The sequence below is a fragment of the Symphodus melops genome (genome assembly GCF_947650265.1).
Source record: "Symphodus melops genome assembly, chromosome: 19".
NCBI classification, from domain to species: domain Eukaryota; kingdom Metazoa; phylum Chordata; class Actinopteri; order Labriformes; family Labridae; genus Symphodus; species Symphodus melops.
In genome coordinates, this window is record NC_136709.1 from 4,873,286 (window position 1) to 4,890,892 (window position 17,607).

The window sequence follows — 17,607 nt, forward strand, 5'->3', positions numbered from 1 at the left end:
AACAAAAGCCATTTCTGATACACTTCTCCCTGCTGTGTTTTTGTCCCTGCAGTAAGTTCAGCCACCAGAACATTGTGCGATGTATCGGAGTCAGTCTGCAGGCCATGCCACGCTTCATCCTGCTGGAGCTGATGACCGGTGGAGACTTGAAGACTTTCCTGAGGGAGACCAGACCCCGGCTGGTGAGACATACTGCTGTGTTACGCTCACTGGAGTGCAAGCTGTTTTTTTCTTTGAGCCCAGGAACTGCAAACACAATAATCATGAAGTTAAACAGTCAGTGTTTTTAAAATATGTTCTCAGATTTTCTTTAGAAACACTGTGTACTACATTTGGCAAAATCTACGTTCACTTATATTCACTACTTTCTCACTTCTGCTGTGTGTTAAGGAGCACCCATCCAGCTTGAGCATGGTGGACCTTCTCAACGTGGCCAGAGACATCGCTAAGGGCTGCCAGTATCTAGAGGAGAACCAGTTCATACACAGGTACTTCAACAGATGGCCATACATTTAGCATACATAAGTGCCAAAACAACAAGTGTATTAGAATCAACAAACACATGGTAGGATTATGAAAACATGCATTGTATTATGTAGCTTTTTATTCCTCCTACTTAACCAGACCAGAGAGAAAACACTCCATAAACAATGTAGAATCCATATGGATAAGCACAAACATATGGAAAGCAAAAGTGCATCATAAAAAACAAAAACTAAACGCACACAGACTTCCCCACATTCATCTGCTGACTTCTTCCCACTATTATGAGCTGCCTGTATCTGTCCAAGCGTAACATATGGACTCTGCATGCTTTCTGCCTTCCCTATGATAGCAGAAAGGACAAGTGATGGGTTTAGCATCAGAGCAGGCAGATGGGGAAGCCGGCTTGCCTTTTTACGGTCTGTATCCAAGGCACAAGTAAACAGAGTGCCCCCTACACATCCATATTCACAGCCTGGTGAACCAGAGGATGTTATTAAAGAATTTTAAAATCTTTCTCCGGCAAATGTCGCCTTCATAGATGTCAAGGAGGAAAGTCACGTTACATGTCAAAATGGGTCAAGAGCTTCTCCTGCAATCAAATCAAGACAATTGATGTGCGGCCCCCCTTCATTTCAGTCCCTTTGACTTCCTGGATATTGGTCAATGACAAACGAGGCCTATTAAACCTTGTTTGCTCCAACGTGGCACAGTAAAGCCCCATCAATCCAACTAATGGCCGACTCTTCTCCGGTGGCTCGTGAGCTTCTATACAGACCGCTTTTCTGCCTCTAGTTCTGCATTAAAATTCACCCCAACACTGTCCTTGAGGTTAATTTCATTTTTTATGGAGGTATGTTTACTCAGGGTTTAGTAAAGGGTGGAGGATGAGGTAGGTTGAAGGAAAAGCAGCTGCTCAGAAAAAAAGCTGTTTTTACTGAGGGATTACAGGGCTGCATGATAAATCATTGTGTTCTCAAACTGTTTGAATTACAGGGTTAATGCTTACTGAGAGCAACTCACTGGCTCCTGTGTGTCCGTTTGTTTTTCTGTTGTGGTGTTTATCCTTTTTCTCCAACACTATCCTGTTTTTCTCTTAAAGCATTATTTCAGTATTTTAAACCTGTTCACTAGTCTTAGTGATGAAAAGGGAAAAAGTTGACGAGTTGCTGCAGTCGGCTTCAGCCGGCAGGTTTGAGACAACTGAAAGGACTGCAATACAATCTTTAGGGACAACACATCTTACAAAGAACATCCATGAGGTGCTTGGATGATCCTCTGACAACCTCAGATTGCAATTAAAACACTTAAAACACTACAAAGTATTTACCTGTAGTAACACAGCAGCTACATTTCCTCTCAACATATTTACCAACAAGTGATAAATATGTTTACCAAACATATTTATCACTTGTTGTTTCCTCCCAAATGGATTACAGTTCTGGTTCAAGGCTGCCTCAACCAGGCGCTGACCCTTGACTTTAATACAATGTCAGATTTTCCATTTGAATCTGGTGGCAATATATACAACTATAATGGTTTTATGGTTAATAAAAACCTTGCCTTAACAACATACAACGATATTGATATTCATCTTAAATAATTATGTTGGGAAACTGCTGGGTAAAGTGTCTCCTGGAGAAACTCCAAACTCGTTGTACATTTACGTTTACGTTGGTTCGGTGAACGCGAACTATAGGTGTGGAAACGCTGTCAGACAAAAAAAATCAGTTCATAGATGTTAAAGAGCAGAATTCCCCTTTAGGCTCCTTTTATTATAACACAGTCACTGTAATCACATTGGACATTCCTGAAAAAGATACTCTGTGCTGAGGAGAGTCAGGTAGTTGAATACAACCTTGGGTGCTAAAAAAGACTAATAACACACAGATTGTTCTCATAGTGCTGCAGTGAAATGGGTCTTTAAACTGCTGTTAAAAGGGACTGTAAATAAGGGTCTACAGTCTGAAGCCAGTTACCAGTGTTTAAATAACAGTCTGCTCCTATTACTGTGCTGCATTTACAGCAGCACTGTGTCCTTCCCTTAAGCTCTCAGTGAGCAGCCTCTGACATCTCCTGCTGCCTTTTAAGGCTCGTCCTTGCCTACAAGCACAAACAAACCATTTGCATGAATTCTTCTGAGCCATTAAACAAGGACTAATTGAGTTTAGCTTCTGCACCTCATGAGAAAGGCCTCATGCTGATTGTAGTCGTGCTATTATAAAGAGTATTTTGTTTTCCTGAAGCAGCTGAGATGCACCTAAATGTTTCGCTACTTTTCCTTCAATTGGAAGCTCCACAATTGAGGATATTCTCCCATAGCTGTATTGATGTCTTAGTTTACTGACTTCACTGGCTATAATCAGACTTGGGCTCAAGCTAAGTAAAAAAAAAAACTGATCTTTTTAGAGATAAACAGAAAAGCAAATGGATTCCGGAGACTTAATGTTGTTCTTTATTCAAGCTAAATTATTAAATATCAAACTTGAAGTGTGCAATAGTATTACGGGTTGAACAGTTTCAAACACTTTGGGCACGTCAAAGTGGAGCAACCATGCATAGAATAGTTCCTGTCTTAAAAAGCTCTCACTTTGAATCAGTCTGAATTATTACTTTATCCTCATTGTGTCATTTCATATTCAAGTAAATCAGAGGCAAAACATCCACACTCTGTGTTCCTATCCACGCAATAACAGAGCTCAGTGCTGCGTGTTTTTATATCTCTGCTTGTTTTTCATTTGCAGCCCTCCTCTGTCTCGTGATCTAGTTTGAGCACAGTGTCACATGATGTTATTTTGATGTTGAATTCTGGGCGTTTATTGGCCCTATTGCACCACTTGCCTTTGGTCTGAAGAGGAGCAGTGTACCAACATCACGTCTTAGGATGTTCAGAAAGTTCAATACCTGGGGAGCAGAAAATGGGTTGAATGTGGATTCTATTTCCCCTGACAGTAGCAGAGCACACTGTGTGCACTACTGTATTCTCTCAAAGATTCACCAACCCTGTACAGTGCAAATATGAATTGTATGAATTTCCCCTTCCTGCATATACAGCAGAACATTTCAATCTTTCCTGTGGATGCACCATGTGGGCAGAGCTATAAAGGCTCTTTAGGAAACTATGCCAGCTTGCCCAGGGCAACTTGATAGTTACACTGAACTTCAGATCCAAGGGGGAGCATCTGTAGGTGTCTCTTACAGAGAACTCTCCGATACATGCAAATATATGAAAAACGTATACCAGTGAAGAGATTCAGTGTGAGCCAAGAGGTGTGAATGTCAAAGTTGAAGGAGTTTTACTCTATAGACAGTTTAGACCTCACGTGTGAAATAAGCGAAATCTAGGCTACCAAACTTCTTTTTTTTTTTTGTAAAACTGACCTTTCTCTCGTCATTGAATTACTGTTTGCACATGCAGTGATCTGACAGTCTGTGTATGTTATCCTCTGCTTTTAGGGACATCGCAGCTCGAAATTGCCTGCTAACCTGCAAAGGATCGGGCCGCATGGCAAAGATTGGAGATTTTGGGATGGCTCGAGATATTTACAGGTAGGAGTCCAGCACACATCACTGATTGATGTAGGACAGCAGGTAGGAACACCTGAGCTGGCCTCAAATCAAAAAGATCTGCTTCTGTTGAATTTACATATTGGTATGAGCAAAAATAGGTTCAGGCCAAGCAAGACTGTAATACATTTCAAAACACATAATGTTGAAATATGAAGTGAGCATTGGCTAATAGTGGAACAATGAGCCTTTAGCTTCTGCTGGAAGGTCAAAATGAGGGAATGTGTTAAAACACGGTTGTGCAGCTGTGTGGTGAACTTTGAGAGTTGCAACATTATTCTTAAAGGCAAAACAATCGATTTTTGAGATTGTTTATACAAGTATAAAGTAACATCATTATAAAACATATCTCCAGAGGGATATTATTATTTTGTGTCAGAGTAAGATACTTTTTTGAAACCACAGAGCTGTTACATCACTCTTTTAAAAACAAAACAGAAGTAAAGGACAATAACAAAATCTTTTATCCTGCAGAGTTACTTGTCTAAGCTGCCTCATCCAGTTTGTTTTTAATGTCATTATGTGGAGCACAAATTGATATTTTGTATCACATTTTTAAACAATCAATAACATGTAACTACTTAACCTTTCACAGAGCTCCGGTACAGCTAGCAACCAGCTAACATGATTGAAATACGTTTTGTGTTTAAATGGACATATGACCTTCAAAATGTTATTCAAAGAAAGAGACCGTGATTGTAAGGCCATGTACTTTTCAGAAACACTTTAAAACTGTTTTTATTCTTCAACTGCTGCCGTTCTGTGGCCCCAAAAGAGTCTTATTATTCTTAGCTCAAAGTTTTGTAATGTGGCTGCCACCATTTCATGTGACACCACTTAAACGAAGACACAATCCAGCAGGGAGATCTACTGAGCCTTTCATTTGGTGAGAAATAAGAGCATATGTCACAACATCCAGCTCTCTTAACGCAGCACTTTTGAGTCATGCGATGCAAAAACACACAAGAGCAAAGTCACTCATCCAGCAGAGGATGTTGCACTAACACCTCTGGCAGCCATGTTACAAGCACTTGTTTTAATTGCTAATGTCAGTTTTTCAGGTGTCTCAATGTGATTTTGTTTTTTTTCTCTCAGCATGGAGCCCATTTTTTTTTATGATCATTGTTTGTTTGTTTTAGACAGAGGCAAGGTTGCTCTATGCCGCTACACAGTTGTTGTGTTTTTTACTACTTGATGATGTTGCCATCCTGCTGTGTGACGTGGGAGTCCTTTAGATGCTCACAGGGGAGAGGTGTCACAGTAAGGAACCAGTATATGGCTTCATGTCAGCTTTTGATACTATGGGAGGGGAGCCTGGGGAGTGCTGGCATGAGGGTTTCCATGGACTTTCTCTCTCGCACAAAAAACAACACACATACAGCAGTAAATAAAAACTACTCCAGTTATAAACTGCAAGGATACATTTGTTGTGCTTTCAGAGCAGAATAAACATTTTACCTTGAATTACTTCATTCTCATAGGAACTCAACAATGGTGGGCAGTGTAGCAGGAGGAAGTGTTTGTTCACGTCAGTCTGATGCACATACGTGCAGAAGCACTCCAAGGGAAGGCAGAACAAAAGCGTGTTATTCGATAAACACACACAAGTATCAGGCTTCACATTGTGTTCTATTATCTGTCTCCGTCTGTTTGCTGTTGCCTTTAATGCCCCTTCTGCACACTGGACTGCTCACACAAGAAACACACACACACACACACACACACACACACACACACACACATAAAACACCTATTTGTGCTATAGATTTCCTGGGACTGTATTTAAGCCTCCCTAATCTGCAGCTCAGCTTTCAGCCTGTGCTGCTGCTGTTCACAGTGGTAATAAATATGTCCAGAAAGCTCGAGCTAAAGAAGAGGTCGATCCACTGATAAGGGGATTATCAGTCTTATGCTCTACATTTCACCATCCCTCAATCCTTTCCAAATATTTCAGCATTTTGTGATGAGCAGATAACATACTGAATAGCAATGTACCAAAGTTTCATGTGCTGGGACTTCTTCTTTTTAAACAGTATTTCAACAAAAATGATTTGACTTCCAGGGTCAGAAGAAGCGGTGGCAGTAAATGTGTTCTAGGAGATTTCGGTAGCCTGATTTGTGTAAACTTTTATTGCTAAAATCAGATTTTTGAGGGCAACAAACACTGATTCACTGAGTGCACAAAGCCAGAACTATTTGATCTAATTGCAACTTTTGATACCAGTCTTTTTCCCCAACTGTTTTCTTTTTTAGGGTAGACTGTAAAATTAAAGGGATGCAGGAAAAAAAAGGGCTTGAACAGACAATCGTGGAGTTAATAAGTAGGCTTAAAAAAAGTCACCGAGTCCCGCAAAAGAATCGATGATGTTGCTCGAAGTGATGGATAAAGGTGTTGGGCGTGGACCCGTGACTACCCTGCAGTTGCTCTAAGCTAATCTGTCAAACAAATTCCACTAGTGATTGCTTTTTCTGCATCATTGATAGTGTAAGTGTAATTTACTTGGAGGCTAGCTTCTTATGCCAATAGTTAGCTAAGTATATATTACACTTGAAGCAATATTATCTGACAGCATATCATCTATATCCATCTCTGCTGACTGTTGCCCTGAAGACACACAGCTGTAGTTCAGCTAAATGAAGAGAGTCAATACTGAGAAAACCAGTGCTCTGTTGTTCCTTTAACCTCAAATATGCATTTAAAATCAAGCAAATGACAAGCATACAATAGTTTAACTTTCTTTATTTAGACATTTCTGCAACAAACTGACTTCAGCTGATTGTTTCTTGATGAAGTCATCAGGTGCAGGCAGGTAGTGCAGCGATGTACCAGTTCACCCACTCAGGACTTCCTATCGTCATCTTTATTGACAGACTTTGGAGTCCATCAGAAAAGTCCACAGATTTGAAAGTATTGAAGATAACACAATCACAAACCAGGTCAAAACAAACATATTAGCATCTCTTGATGTCATTCAGGTAAAACCACCTTTTTTTTTTTTAGCATTTATCATGTAATCTTCATTAACCTAACAACAAGATAAAGAATGTGAGAAGGGACATGTTTGTCACCAACTTTTCTTTGTTTGGTTTAGGATAAGTTCAACGATTGCGTTAAATCAATGAGTGAACATGGACTTCTGTACATGGCACAAGCAGGCTCTTACACCGCTGTAAAATAAAAATGTAGAGCAGGAGATGAGCATAATTGGTCTTCTAAGCTTTTTGTTCTTGTTGACTGTCTCACCTGCTGTGGATGCCATATTTGAGTTCAGGCTACCATAATAGTAATCTTTTTTTCCTTCTTGTCCCATATTTTATCCAGACTGTTAATGTCTTTTTATTATTTGTTTGTGATGGGTTTTTTTTCTTTTTTCTTGTATTTTCTTTTAAGCTTTGTTCATCCTGGAAACTCTAGCTGAGCACAATGCTCTTTTCTCATCCTGCTTCACACTCACACCTGGGAGCTGCTCACTGTAATTACAGCCTCCTCCTGTGCAGCCAAACGGCAGCAGCTCCAGCAGCTCACTTACTTTAATATAGAGAAGGTGAAGAGAAGAGTGTTACTCCTGTTTTCTTCCAAAGACCCAAGGACTTGAATTGGCAACCTTCCAGTCACAAGACAGTCTTCAGGTTATTACGGTCTTATTTATTATGATGGATTGCCAGGATTACAAACCACAGCTTAATGAAATAGTTTCAGTTTTAATTTCAAAATAACTTGAGGGGAAACCAGAGATACTCAGCTGTAGCAGTAAACAGAGCCAAATGCTGTTTTTTCTCTGCCATACACAGCTGACAAGGCAAATCTTGATGTGTGTCTGTTTTCTGTATGGACGAAATGATTGAGGCAAAGGAGGGGACAGAAAACCCAGTTATGTCTGTCATTGCTGTGTGCCTCGCAAGCGCAAGATAAACCAGCTAGAGACTTCCATCAACGGCAACAATCAGGCAGAGCAAACATCAGGTCATTTCTTTACTAACAGCAGGCGCAGGACGGCTTTAAAAAATGCCCCTCCGTCCTCTCTGAGAGAGATAAGATGTTCTTCGAGGATCTGTCGCAGCAACATGTTAGGAAGCTGCAAAATGTGAAAGGATCCGAGAGCTGATACAGTCACTTTCAAACACTGAAATAATTGCTGGCTGTTGGACTTTCTCTTTTTACACTATGCTTTTTAAAGACAGTGTTGTTGCCATGGGGATTGTATTTAAACAAACTGTGTGTGTGTGTGTGTGTGTGTGTGTGTGTGTGTGTGTGTGTGTGTGTGTGTGTGTGTGTGTGTGTGTGTGTGTGCGTGTGCGTGTGCATGCGTGCGTGCGTGCGTGTGTGCGTGTGCTTGTAGGGCAAGCTATTACAGGAAGGGTGGGCGTGCCATGCTGCCAGTGAAGTGGATGCCACCTGAAGCCTTCATGGAGGGCATCTTCACATCTAAAACAGACACATGGTGAGAATACGGCCCCGTGTATTACACACTTGTTTTTGTGCTGTCCACCTCCTCCCTGTCTGTCTGTTTTTCTCCTTCCTCTGTCCTTCATCTCCTTTGATCCTGAGTCATATGTTCTTTTTAATTCCCTGTCTTGTCTCTATCTCATTCTTGTCCTCTGCTCTTGTCAGCACTGATGATGTTAATAATTTATGACTTGATTGTCCTCAGTTTCACCCTCATCTTCCTTCCTCTCTAACTCATCTGTTCTCTTCTCATCTGCCTATCTCAGGTCATTTGGGGTTCTGCTGTGGGAGATTTTCTCATTGGGCTACATGCCGTATCCGAGTCGCAGTAACCAGGAAGTACTGGACTTTGTTACCAATGGTGGAAGAATGGATCCACCTAAAAACTGCCCTGGGCCGGTGTAAGTATAGATCTACACAAACTAAGTTCATGACCAAAAGAAGGCTGTGATCCCATGAGATGTAATTAAGCTCCTCCATAACATTCCCAAGAGACAAGTATGCAGAGCTATATATCGTGTAGAGACACATCATCACAAAAACACTAATACATGTAAGACATGAAAGGCTCCGATGAGTTGCTGGTATGGACACGTAAATGAGTTGTGAGCTAGAAAGCGTCTGAAACGTATTCGTTGAGATTGCTCTCCGTGCTTCAATACAGAAACCACATCAACAGTTTGCTTTCATGTTTGCCACCCAATTTGGAAAATGTCATGGAGAGATGATAGAGAGCTTAAAAACCATTCCCATATTGCAGCATATTTTTCACTCACTTTATAGATACCGCTTCTTTACTCAATTATACCATAGATATATGTTTGAGAAGAGAAGGTACATACACACACACGTTTACTGCCTCTCTTATAAACATTCGAGCCACACATTGGCCTCTCTGTGATTTCCCAGCTTTATCCTTTTGCTCCCGTTGGCTGCAGCTCTGCAGGTTACTCCTCACATCGTTCTGCAACCTGCTTTTCCCTTTTTATGAATGTGCATTTTTCATAAAACAGACTTACATAAACACAGGCCTGCAATGTTTTTGTTTTGATTCTGTGAAATTGCCTCGCATCTGGAAGCAGAGGTTAATGAAAGCAGCAGCTGCAGATAGTGTTAGTATCAGTTACCATTATAGTATTTAAGGATTTGACTTCACAGTTAGATTCTCACACAAATTGGTGAGATAAGAATGATGAATTTGTCTGGTGTTATCTTTTAACACTGGGATCATCCTGGCATTTATGAACTCAACAGGACAGACTGTCCTGTGACTCAGGTCACACTTTTCATTTGTTTTTTCTCCACCTCCGCATGGAGGGGCACAACATGTTTCGTTATGTCTATTTAGCACATTTGACCATTTATGTGTATTTGTAGGTATCGTATAATGACTCAGAGCTGGCAGCACCAGCCTGAAGACAGACCCAACTTCTCAACTATCCTGGAGAGAATCGACTACTGCTTACAGGTCATTTCACACTCTCACATCCTGCCTGGTCTGTAATCTTCATTTAGAGAGCTGTGAAAATGAACAACACAATGAATCTGCACGAGAAGAAGGATGTCTTATTGTTACCAATGTCTTCTATTAATCCCTTCAACAATGGTAAAAACATGATTGGCCTTCCCAACACTTTTTCTAAAAGAATCACACCTACCTGATAGGTATCATGTTAATGAATAACAGCTTCATAGTAAGACATGACCAAGATACTTAATGAGCCCTAATAAAAAAGATCTCCTTAAAAAAGGAATGAATGAATTACAGGTACAGATGTTAAACATCTGTATCTATAATTCTAATTATTATTATTACTATTTTCTTTAATTACCAATGATGCATTAGATAACTCGACAATATAGCTTTTTAAGCTATTGTTAGCTCTTCTCACTGAGCTGAAATGATGCTTCATGACAGAGCTTTTCATTCAAAAGCTGCTGTGGATTAAAGGAGGACTATGTAATGCATCTACTGAATTAAATCATAAAATGACTTTATATCCTCTATATCCTCAGGCATAAAGGAGACATGCCTTCAGCATGTTCTCCTAAATTTAGACTCTCTTGCAGTTTGTTTTAGACCAGAGAAGGTACTGTAGCTGGTTTAAAGGCACCTCCCACATAGATTGTGGACGCCCCTTAGTTTGCTGGAGAACAAATATACTGGTTCAGAAAGAACTGATTCCACCATCCTAAAAAGTCTCAGCATTTCTCCAATCAGCTCCAACACGTATTTAGATATAGCTCTCTCAAACATTTACATTTTGGACTGACACTTTAAACTTTAGTGTCAGAGTTTCAAACTGCTCCTTAATTTGAGGGACACTCAAACAGATTGTGATCCAAACCGCAGAGCTTCTCTGAATGTGATGTTGACATCAAGAACATATTATCCAGAAGAGTCACATTTTTAATTTGATCAACTTGTAAAATTACTGGGTAACACTTCCATCATCAATAAAGGGTACATTTTTCTGTATTAAATGATACTTAATGTTTGTTCATTTGTAATACTATAATTTGTTTTGTTCAAAGTTTATGGTATGAAACATTTATTAAATATACATAAAGGGACCATATATTTGTTAATGGCCAATAATTGGTTTGTAAAGCGTCTATGAACATTGTTTAGATAAAGTTGGAACTGAAGATATTAAAATCTTGTTCAAACTTTATAAAGACCACCCACAAAATGTTCATAGATGCTCTACACAGTATTTATGAACCATTTACTATAGTATTAATAAATCTGTTAAATGTTTCTACATGCACATTATTGATAAGGTATGATAATTGCTGTAATGATTCTGAACAATAAAAAGAGTCACCATAATAAACTGTTTACTCACAGTAAACTGTAAAACATCTGTAAACTCCGGCTGCTCTCCCTCATTCTAGGACCCAGATGTGGTGAACATGCCACTTCCTGTAGAGTATGGACCCGTCCCTGAAGAGGAGGAGCGTGCGCCTCTTCACCCAGACGACCCCTCAGCTCAGCCTGTGCTGGTGAGTGCCCAGGTGCCTGATGGGACGGCTCCTCAGCCACCTCCATCCTACCCTACAGAGGAGAGCCGGAGAGGTGGGGAGCACAGCGCCATCATGAGCACAGCATCAGAGGCTAAAGCACAGATGTCAGCCCAGCCGCAGCCATGCCTCCACCAGCACCAGCAGCCTCACACACAGACCTCTGTTGCCATGACAACCACTAACACAGTCACCTGCACAGCCACCTCCACACTTACTGCCAAGGGACCTCATGTTACCACCCACTCTGGCCCTGAAGGGGGCCACGTTAACATGGCCTTCACCCAGGGCCACCCACCAGATAAGGAGGGCCACAACGGGAAGAACACCAGTCTCTGGAACCCAACTTATGGCTCCTGGTTTCTGCAGCAGAGGAAGCAGCAGCAGCAGAGGCAGGGAGTGGTGGGTGGAACATTAGGGAGCACTGGTAGGGTGCCTGGAGAGGGGCAGGAGCATGTTGGCCGGACTGTGGCTGAAGTTGCGGGATCACTGGGTCTCCAGCACCAGCACCAGCATCAGCACAAGCAGTTCCAGCATCAACTCCAGCAGCAGCACCAACTCCAGATGCTACACCATCAGCAGCAGCAGGGTCTCTGCAGACCTCTGCTACCTCCACCCCTACCTCCTGCTGCCCAGTCCCCACTACTGTTAGACTCAGCCACCCTGCCCCCGGTTCCCCTCTACAGACTGAGACGGTTCCCCTGTGGGAACATCGGCTACGGCTACCAGGAACAAGGCATGCCGCTGGAGACCGCACACGGTAACCCAAACCCCCCTCCCCCCCAGCAGGGCACCTCCATGCCTTCATCAGTCGCCCACCAGAGGGGGGCCTCCATTCCAACCTCAGTATCCCTGGGGCGGCAGGGTATTTCAGACGACAGCCGTCCACTGCTGGTCACCATGGGAACGGTACAGGACCCCAGATTGCCCAGGATGGAGGGTCACAATGCCACGGTGCTTTAGCCCAAATGCCTGCTCAACTGGTCTTTTTCTGTCCCCGTCTTTTAAGACTGTGTTCATGACACAATGCGTCAGGACAGTAACCTTTCCCCGTCTCCCCTACCGTCCCACCATGGTTTCTTCCTCCAGCTGGTAAAGAACTCATCTCACTGAAACAGAACTGAGTGAGCCCTTCGGGCTATCCAATGAAAACCCTGGAGGTGTGTGAAACTCCAAAACGGATGCTAAAGCACATCAGAGGAATGAAACAGCTCTGGGATGCAAAATGAAGAGTGAGAACAGATTTAAGAGTTCAAAAAATGTATTTTTTCAATGCTGGAAGAATCATGACTGAAAGAGAATATTTAGAAAGGAGAGTTAATGGTACTTTCCATCTGGAAGGGATCAGGAGTGAGTACAGCGTGTTTAGTGTTGGGTGTCTTGACGACCAAAAGGAGGAAACAAATCTCTATATTTTGCCAGATTTCAGACAAACTGTCACAAACTGCAGTGACCAGTGTGACTGCAGCAACTGCAAACTTGTTTTCAGCTGCCAGCTACACGTGACTGTTCTCCTGCAGAATCCTCACTGTTCCTGATCTCCATCTTTTTGGAAAAGTGTGCGCTAAATAACTTCAGTATCAGACAATTTTTCAAGGATATCTCAGAATCTGACACTGGACTACCAGAGACATTCATACAACAAAATAAAAACACTGGGAAAAATGTGGTTGTTGATGTTTGCTTGCCTGCTCGTTTATTTATTCATTTGTTTATTTATTTTATGGAAGTGGCTCTATAAATTATTCATGAACATGTTTCAAATTCATTTACATCATATGGTTTTCACCCTAGGTTTTATTTCAAGCTCTTTGTGATATCGCTACACGCAAAAAAAAAAAAAAAAAGGACTAAGCCGTCTCAAAAAAATGATCCACTCTGAAGATCCTGAACTTTTTTATGAGGAGACTGCTGCAGGATATCATTTGTGTCTTTTAAATCCCAGCTTGCAGATAAATAAGAGCACTGAAGCCGGTTTATGACATTATTTGACAAAAGATATCACAGATTAAAGGCAAACTGAACAGCAGCTCAGCTTTTTACTGCTGCTGAAGGTTCATAATCACTCTTTGCCCCTGGTTGTATTGAATTCACTGCTGAGCAAATTCTCCTTTTGTTCACAGCTCCATTCTGCACAGTGTGCGTGGAGACATTGAATCTTTTCTCATGACTTTTTCAGTAACCTTTTATTAATTCATTTCTTGTATTTAAAAAAAGTCCTCATTCCTCTATTTTTTTGATATAGAAATAAAGTGGATATTGCTGAATCAATCTAAACCTTCAAATTGCTACAGTATCTGGAAGCACTCTACGATCCTGAATTTGCATACAGTGTTTTATCTTTTCTATTATAGGATGAATGTTGTGGAATACAAATGAGTCAGAGTGAAAAAAAACTTGCATATAAACTGCTGATCAGTTTGAGTCTCATTATGCTAATTTTCTCACAAACATGCTGTTTTCACTTATCAATGTTTAAAGTCTGTTTTGTTTTCAGTCTGAAGACAGTCTATCAAAGGCGCTGTTGATATTTAGGTAAAAAATGACAACATGCATCAGTTCATTTTTGCTTCTGCTTGACTGTATTTGGCACCATGTCAGTCCTTCAGCTGATGGGCTGTCATGTGTCATGATGCTCAGTGACTGATTCAGACAAATGGATTCCGGTGGGCCAACTCAACGAGCAAGTGAGATAATTGTCAATGAAAAATATTTTGCTTCCTCTACTGTTCGTTTGTTCAGTGCATTAACTCCGTTTTCCCTTTCCAGCTCATCTCCATTGTTTGATGTAAAAAGACAAACTGAACTGCACCTGTAAATGTTGTAATTATAAAGTATTGTTCTATGGCTCTGGTAAAAGCTGTAAATTGCCATTCAAATGACATTCGCCAAAATTAATAAATTACTATATAATAACATTTTGTGTACTGCTCTCTTTAGGACTTTTATATAAACTACAGACTATAGAAAATGTGTGTGATGTAATCACCTGCTTTGTGGTGAAGTGTTTGAAGTAGTGAGTTCAGCATTTAGTTCATCGCCACCTTGTGTCTTCATAGATACGACTGGACAGTCTGAAATCAAAGAAAGAGGAAATGTAACTCCTGACATGCAGGAAAGGAGCCACAGGTCAGACTCAAACCTGGACCACGTACCCCGAGGACCAGAGCCCCTTCAAATGGAGCACACAAAGTAACCACCAGGCCTCTGGCGCCCCACATACAGTATATAGTACAATAGAAAATAGAGTGTGGCTCCATTGTTACGCCTGTCCTGGTTGATAGATTGCCATGATGGTGACTTGTAAATCAGAAGGTTGAAACGCCCATTAAATACTGTTACATTGAGACCATAAATTCAATAATAAACAACATGCTATGCTTGGGAACCTGAAAGTAATAAATCCAGTGTGAAGTAGACTCATTTTTTATAGACATACATGTAATCAGGCAGTTTCTCACTGTCCTTTCCACCTGCTCGGCCCTGATTTTTAAAACCAAGAGTGTACTTAATCAACATCTATGAGGTAAGAAACCTTATCACATCATGCTAACATTTTAAAATTGTATCTTTCTTCAACCACAGTGATTAGTCTTACATCCCTTTATTATTCATCTATTAATTGTAATGTAAAAGCAACAAGTGGTGAAATATGCAGTATTAATTTGTCAGACTGTATTCGTTAAGAACTTCAGGTTTGACAGGCGAACACGTCAGTGTTATTGGCAGCACCAACAATAGACACAAACATGTTTCCATAAAAGCCTCAGAAGTGTCCTACAGTTTGGGCACAATTTAAAACACTAGCTCTTTTTTGCAGGAGCTATTTAAACTGCCAGCGTTATAAACCCTTTGTGAGAATAAACTTCAAAGTTTGACATCATGCTAATTCAGATCTGTCAAGTTGTCTTTTTCCAGACAAAGCCCTCCTCACCTTACTGGTTTTAAAGGCAACAATAGTATAAGTCTCCCTGACATCATCAAATTGTTTCACTTACCCTAACCATTCACCTGCTGATGGTAGAAGCTGCTGTGTAAAGTAACCATCAGAAAGAACTAATCCCATTCATACACATTCATGTGCAGCAAAGAAAGCAATGCGAGGTCTACTGTCTTGCCCAAGGACACTTTGGACATGTTGTTGCAGGAGCTGGCAATCAATACAATGTTAACCCATGTACAGGCCATTTGTGATTGCTGAACAAAGAAAAGAAACATATGAAAGAAAAATCTTCCCTTTCTCAAAAATAGAATAAAAGCAAAAGCTGAAATCTTTACAGGCGGACAAACACGGCCCAAAAACTGTCTGAACATCAGTTAATGATCAAAAACAGAAATAAGAAGTTCAAACATCTCTTTGAGCTCACAGGCATCTTCAAAGTTCGGTTCTTTTTAAATTGTCTCATCAAGTCCATATTTGACATACAGGTTTATCTATGATGGAGAACAACTTGACAGGGAAAGTACATACAGTATTACACCACTTCTAAATGATCTCACACATTGTTTTTCTGTTTTAAATGTTCTGTAACACAAGTCTTTATTATGGCACATGCCAATACAATTGTATCTGTGATAAACATATTGGCTTGATATACAGCGTATACACATCTGCCTGATGGTGTCGTTGAACAGATTTAGAGTCAGGAGTGTTTTTCAGATTTAATACTGTTAACTCATGCTATCTGGTATTTATAGTTATGGCTTAGCCAATGAGATGACCTCTGCTCATCATCCACAGAACCATCAACATTTTATTAGAAGTGTGTTTCCTGTAAAGCACACAAATATATCTATTTATTACAATAAGGTCATAATACTGGCCTCTGATATCAGCCTACAGAAACCGAATCAGTCTGTGAATTGTTTAGTTTATCCTCCATCTTTTCTTATTTCTTTCTTTTAATTTAACCAATGTGTGCACTGATTAATACAGCTTCACAGATATTACCGTTTAGCTCTCAAATATGATAAAAAAAAATTAGCCAAAAAGGTCATGTATTTATTTTTTATGTGTCTTTTCAATAATCAAAGACAAGGGTCACAATATGACACATTGGTATGGCCATCATTTGTAATATGACCACACAAACAGTGAAACATAATAATAAATAAATAAAAGAAAAGAGCATATGTACCATGCTCTTCTAAGAGAGAAGTAAAAAATAATATACACTGTAATATGTATTTATATCACAGTCATATCAATGGATATGCTGCTGTTGACGGATCACGTCTCGTTCTGATTGTAAAGACATGATTCGCAGCGTAATCATGATAATTGTAGACATCCTGATGTTTTTAAACATTACCTTTAGCTGTTGACGTCTCATGCAGCATCAACAGGGGTCAAAACATTGCTTTTCTTGCTTATTTACAAATCACAAACACCACCTGACAAGACTAAAGATCTCTGACTCTCTATGTGTTTCTATCTCTGACACCTTTACTCTTACAGTCTTGCTCTGTGTGTTTAGTAATCTGTATGTGATTGAACTGTGTTTCAATTAGTCAGGGTCCTGACATATCTCATTTCTCCCCGAGGATAAATAAAGTCTGATTTTTTAAAATCAAAATAAAGCACTAGAATGTTTGTTTTTAAAGCTAGTTTAAAGAAGCATTGTGCTGAGAATGCTTCAGAACAACAAGTCAGGATTGAAGAAAATAGATTCTGCTGTAGACTATTTCCTTACAAATACCAAAGAAGATCTTTGACCCAACGAGAAAACCAACTCCTTAAAAGGTTAGTGTAGAGCCAAAAAATGTGAAACAAAGGGCCAGAGAAGTTCAAGTTTCAGCAGAGAGCAAATCAAAGAGCTTCTAAATACGCCACTCTGCTTTGAAATGATGTCTGACCCGAGTAGTAGGACATGTTGAAACCCATAAACTATGTTTGGAGATAAGAGCCCGTTTATTTTCATCAACCCAAATGGACAAATGGTCTCCCCACTGATGTGAAGGTTCAAGATGTTTTAGTTGTTTTTATGCCAATAGTGAAGTTTTTGTTTTTAAACCAGCTTAAAGTAAAAACTAATCAGAGAGACCAAGTTAAAACATGTATTTAGGAGAAAATCAACTTTTATTAC

General features: G+C 40.2%; 1 protein-coding gene and 1 long non-coding RNA gene across 2 annotated transcripts in view; one reads left to right on the forward strand and one right to left on the reverse strand.

The window, feature by feature from the left end:
* The window catches only part of LOC306840405 (ALK tyrosine kinase receptor-like), a 345,354-nt gene extending 330,840 nt beyond the window's left edge, over positions 1 to 14,514 (forward strand). Inside the window, 7 exon segments of the mRNA XM_079369664.1 lie at positions 53 to 182; positions 391 to 488; positions 3,940 to 4,032; positions 8,391 to 8,492; positions 8,764 to 8,898; positions 9,875 to 9,965; positions 11,396 to 14,514. Of these exon segments, the coding sequence (XP_079225790.1) occupies positions 53 to 182; positions 391 to 488; positions 3,940 to 4,032; positions 8,391 to 8,492; positions 8,764 to 8,898; positions 9,875 to 9,965; positions 11,396 to 12,484 (1,738 nt within the window). The 3' untranslated portion in view covers positions 12,485 to 14,514.
* Positions 130 to 15,806, reverse strand: LOC306840407. Its single transcript, XR_013781325.1, has 4 exons — positions 15,520 to 15,806; positions 14,511 to 14,595; positions 374 to 462; positions 130 to 246 (listed from the first exon to the last, which is right to left on the reverse strand). It is a non-coding gene; the product is annotated as an uncharacterized lncRNA (long non-coding RNA).
* Between the last annotated feature and the right edge of the window lie 1,801 nt (positions 15,807 to 17,607).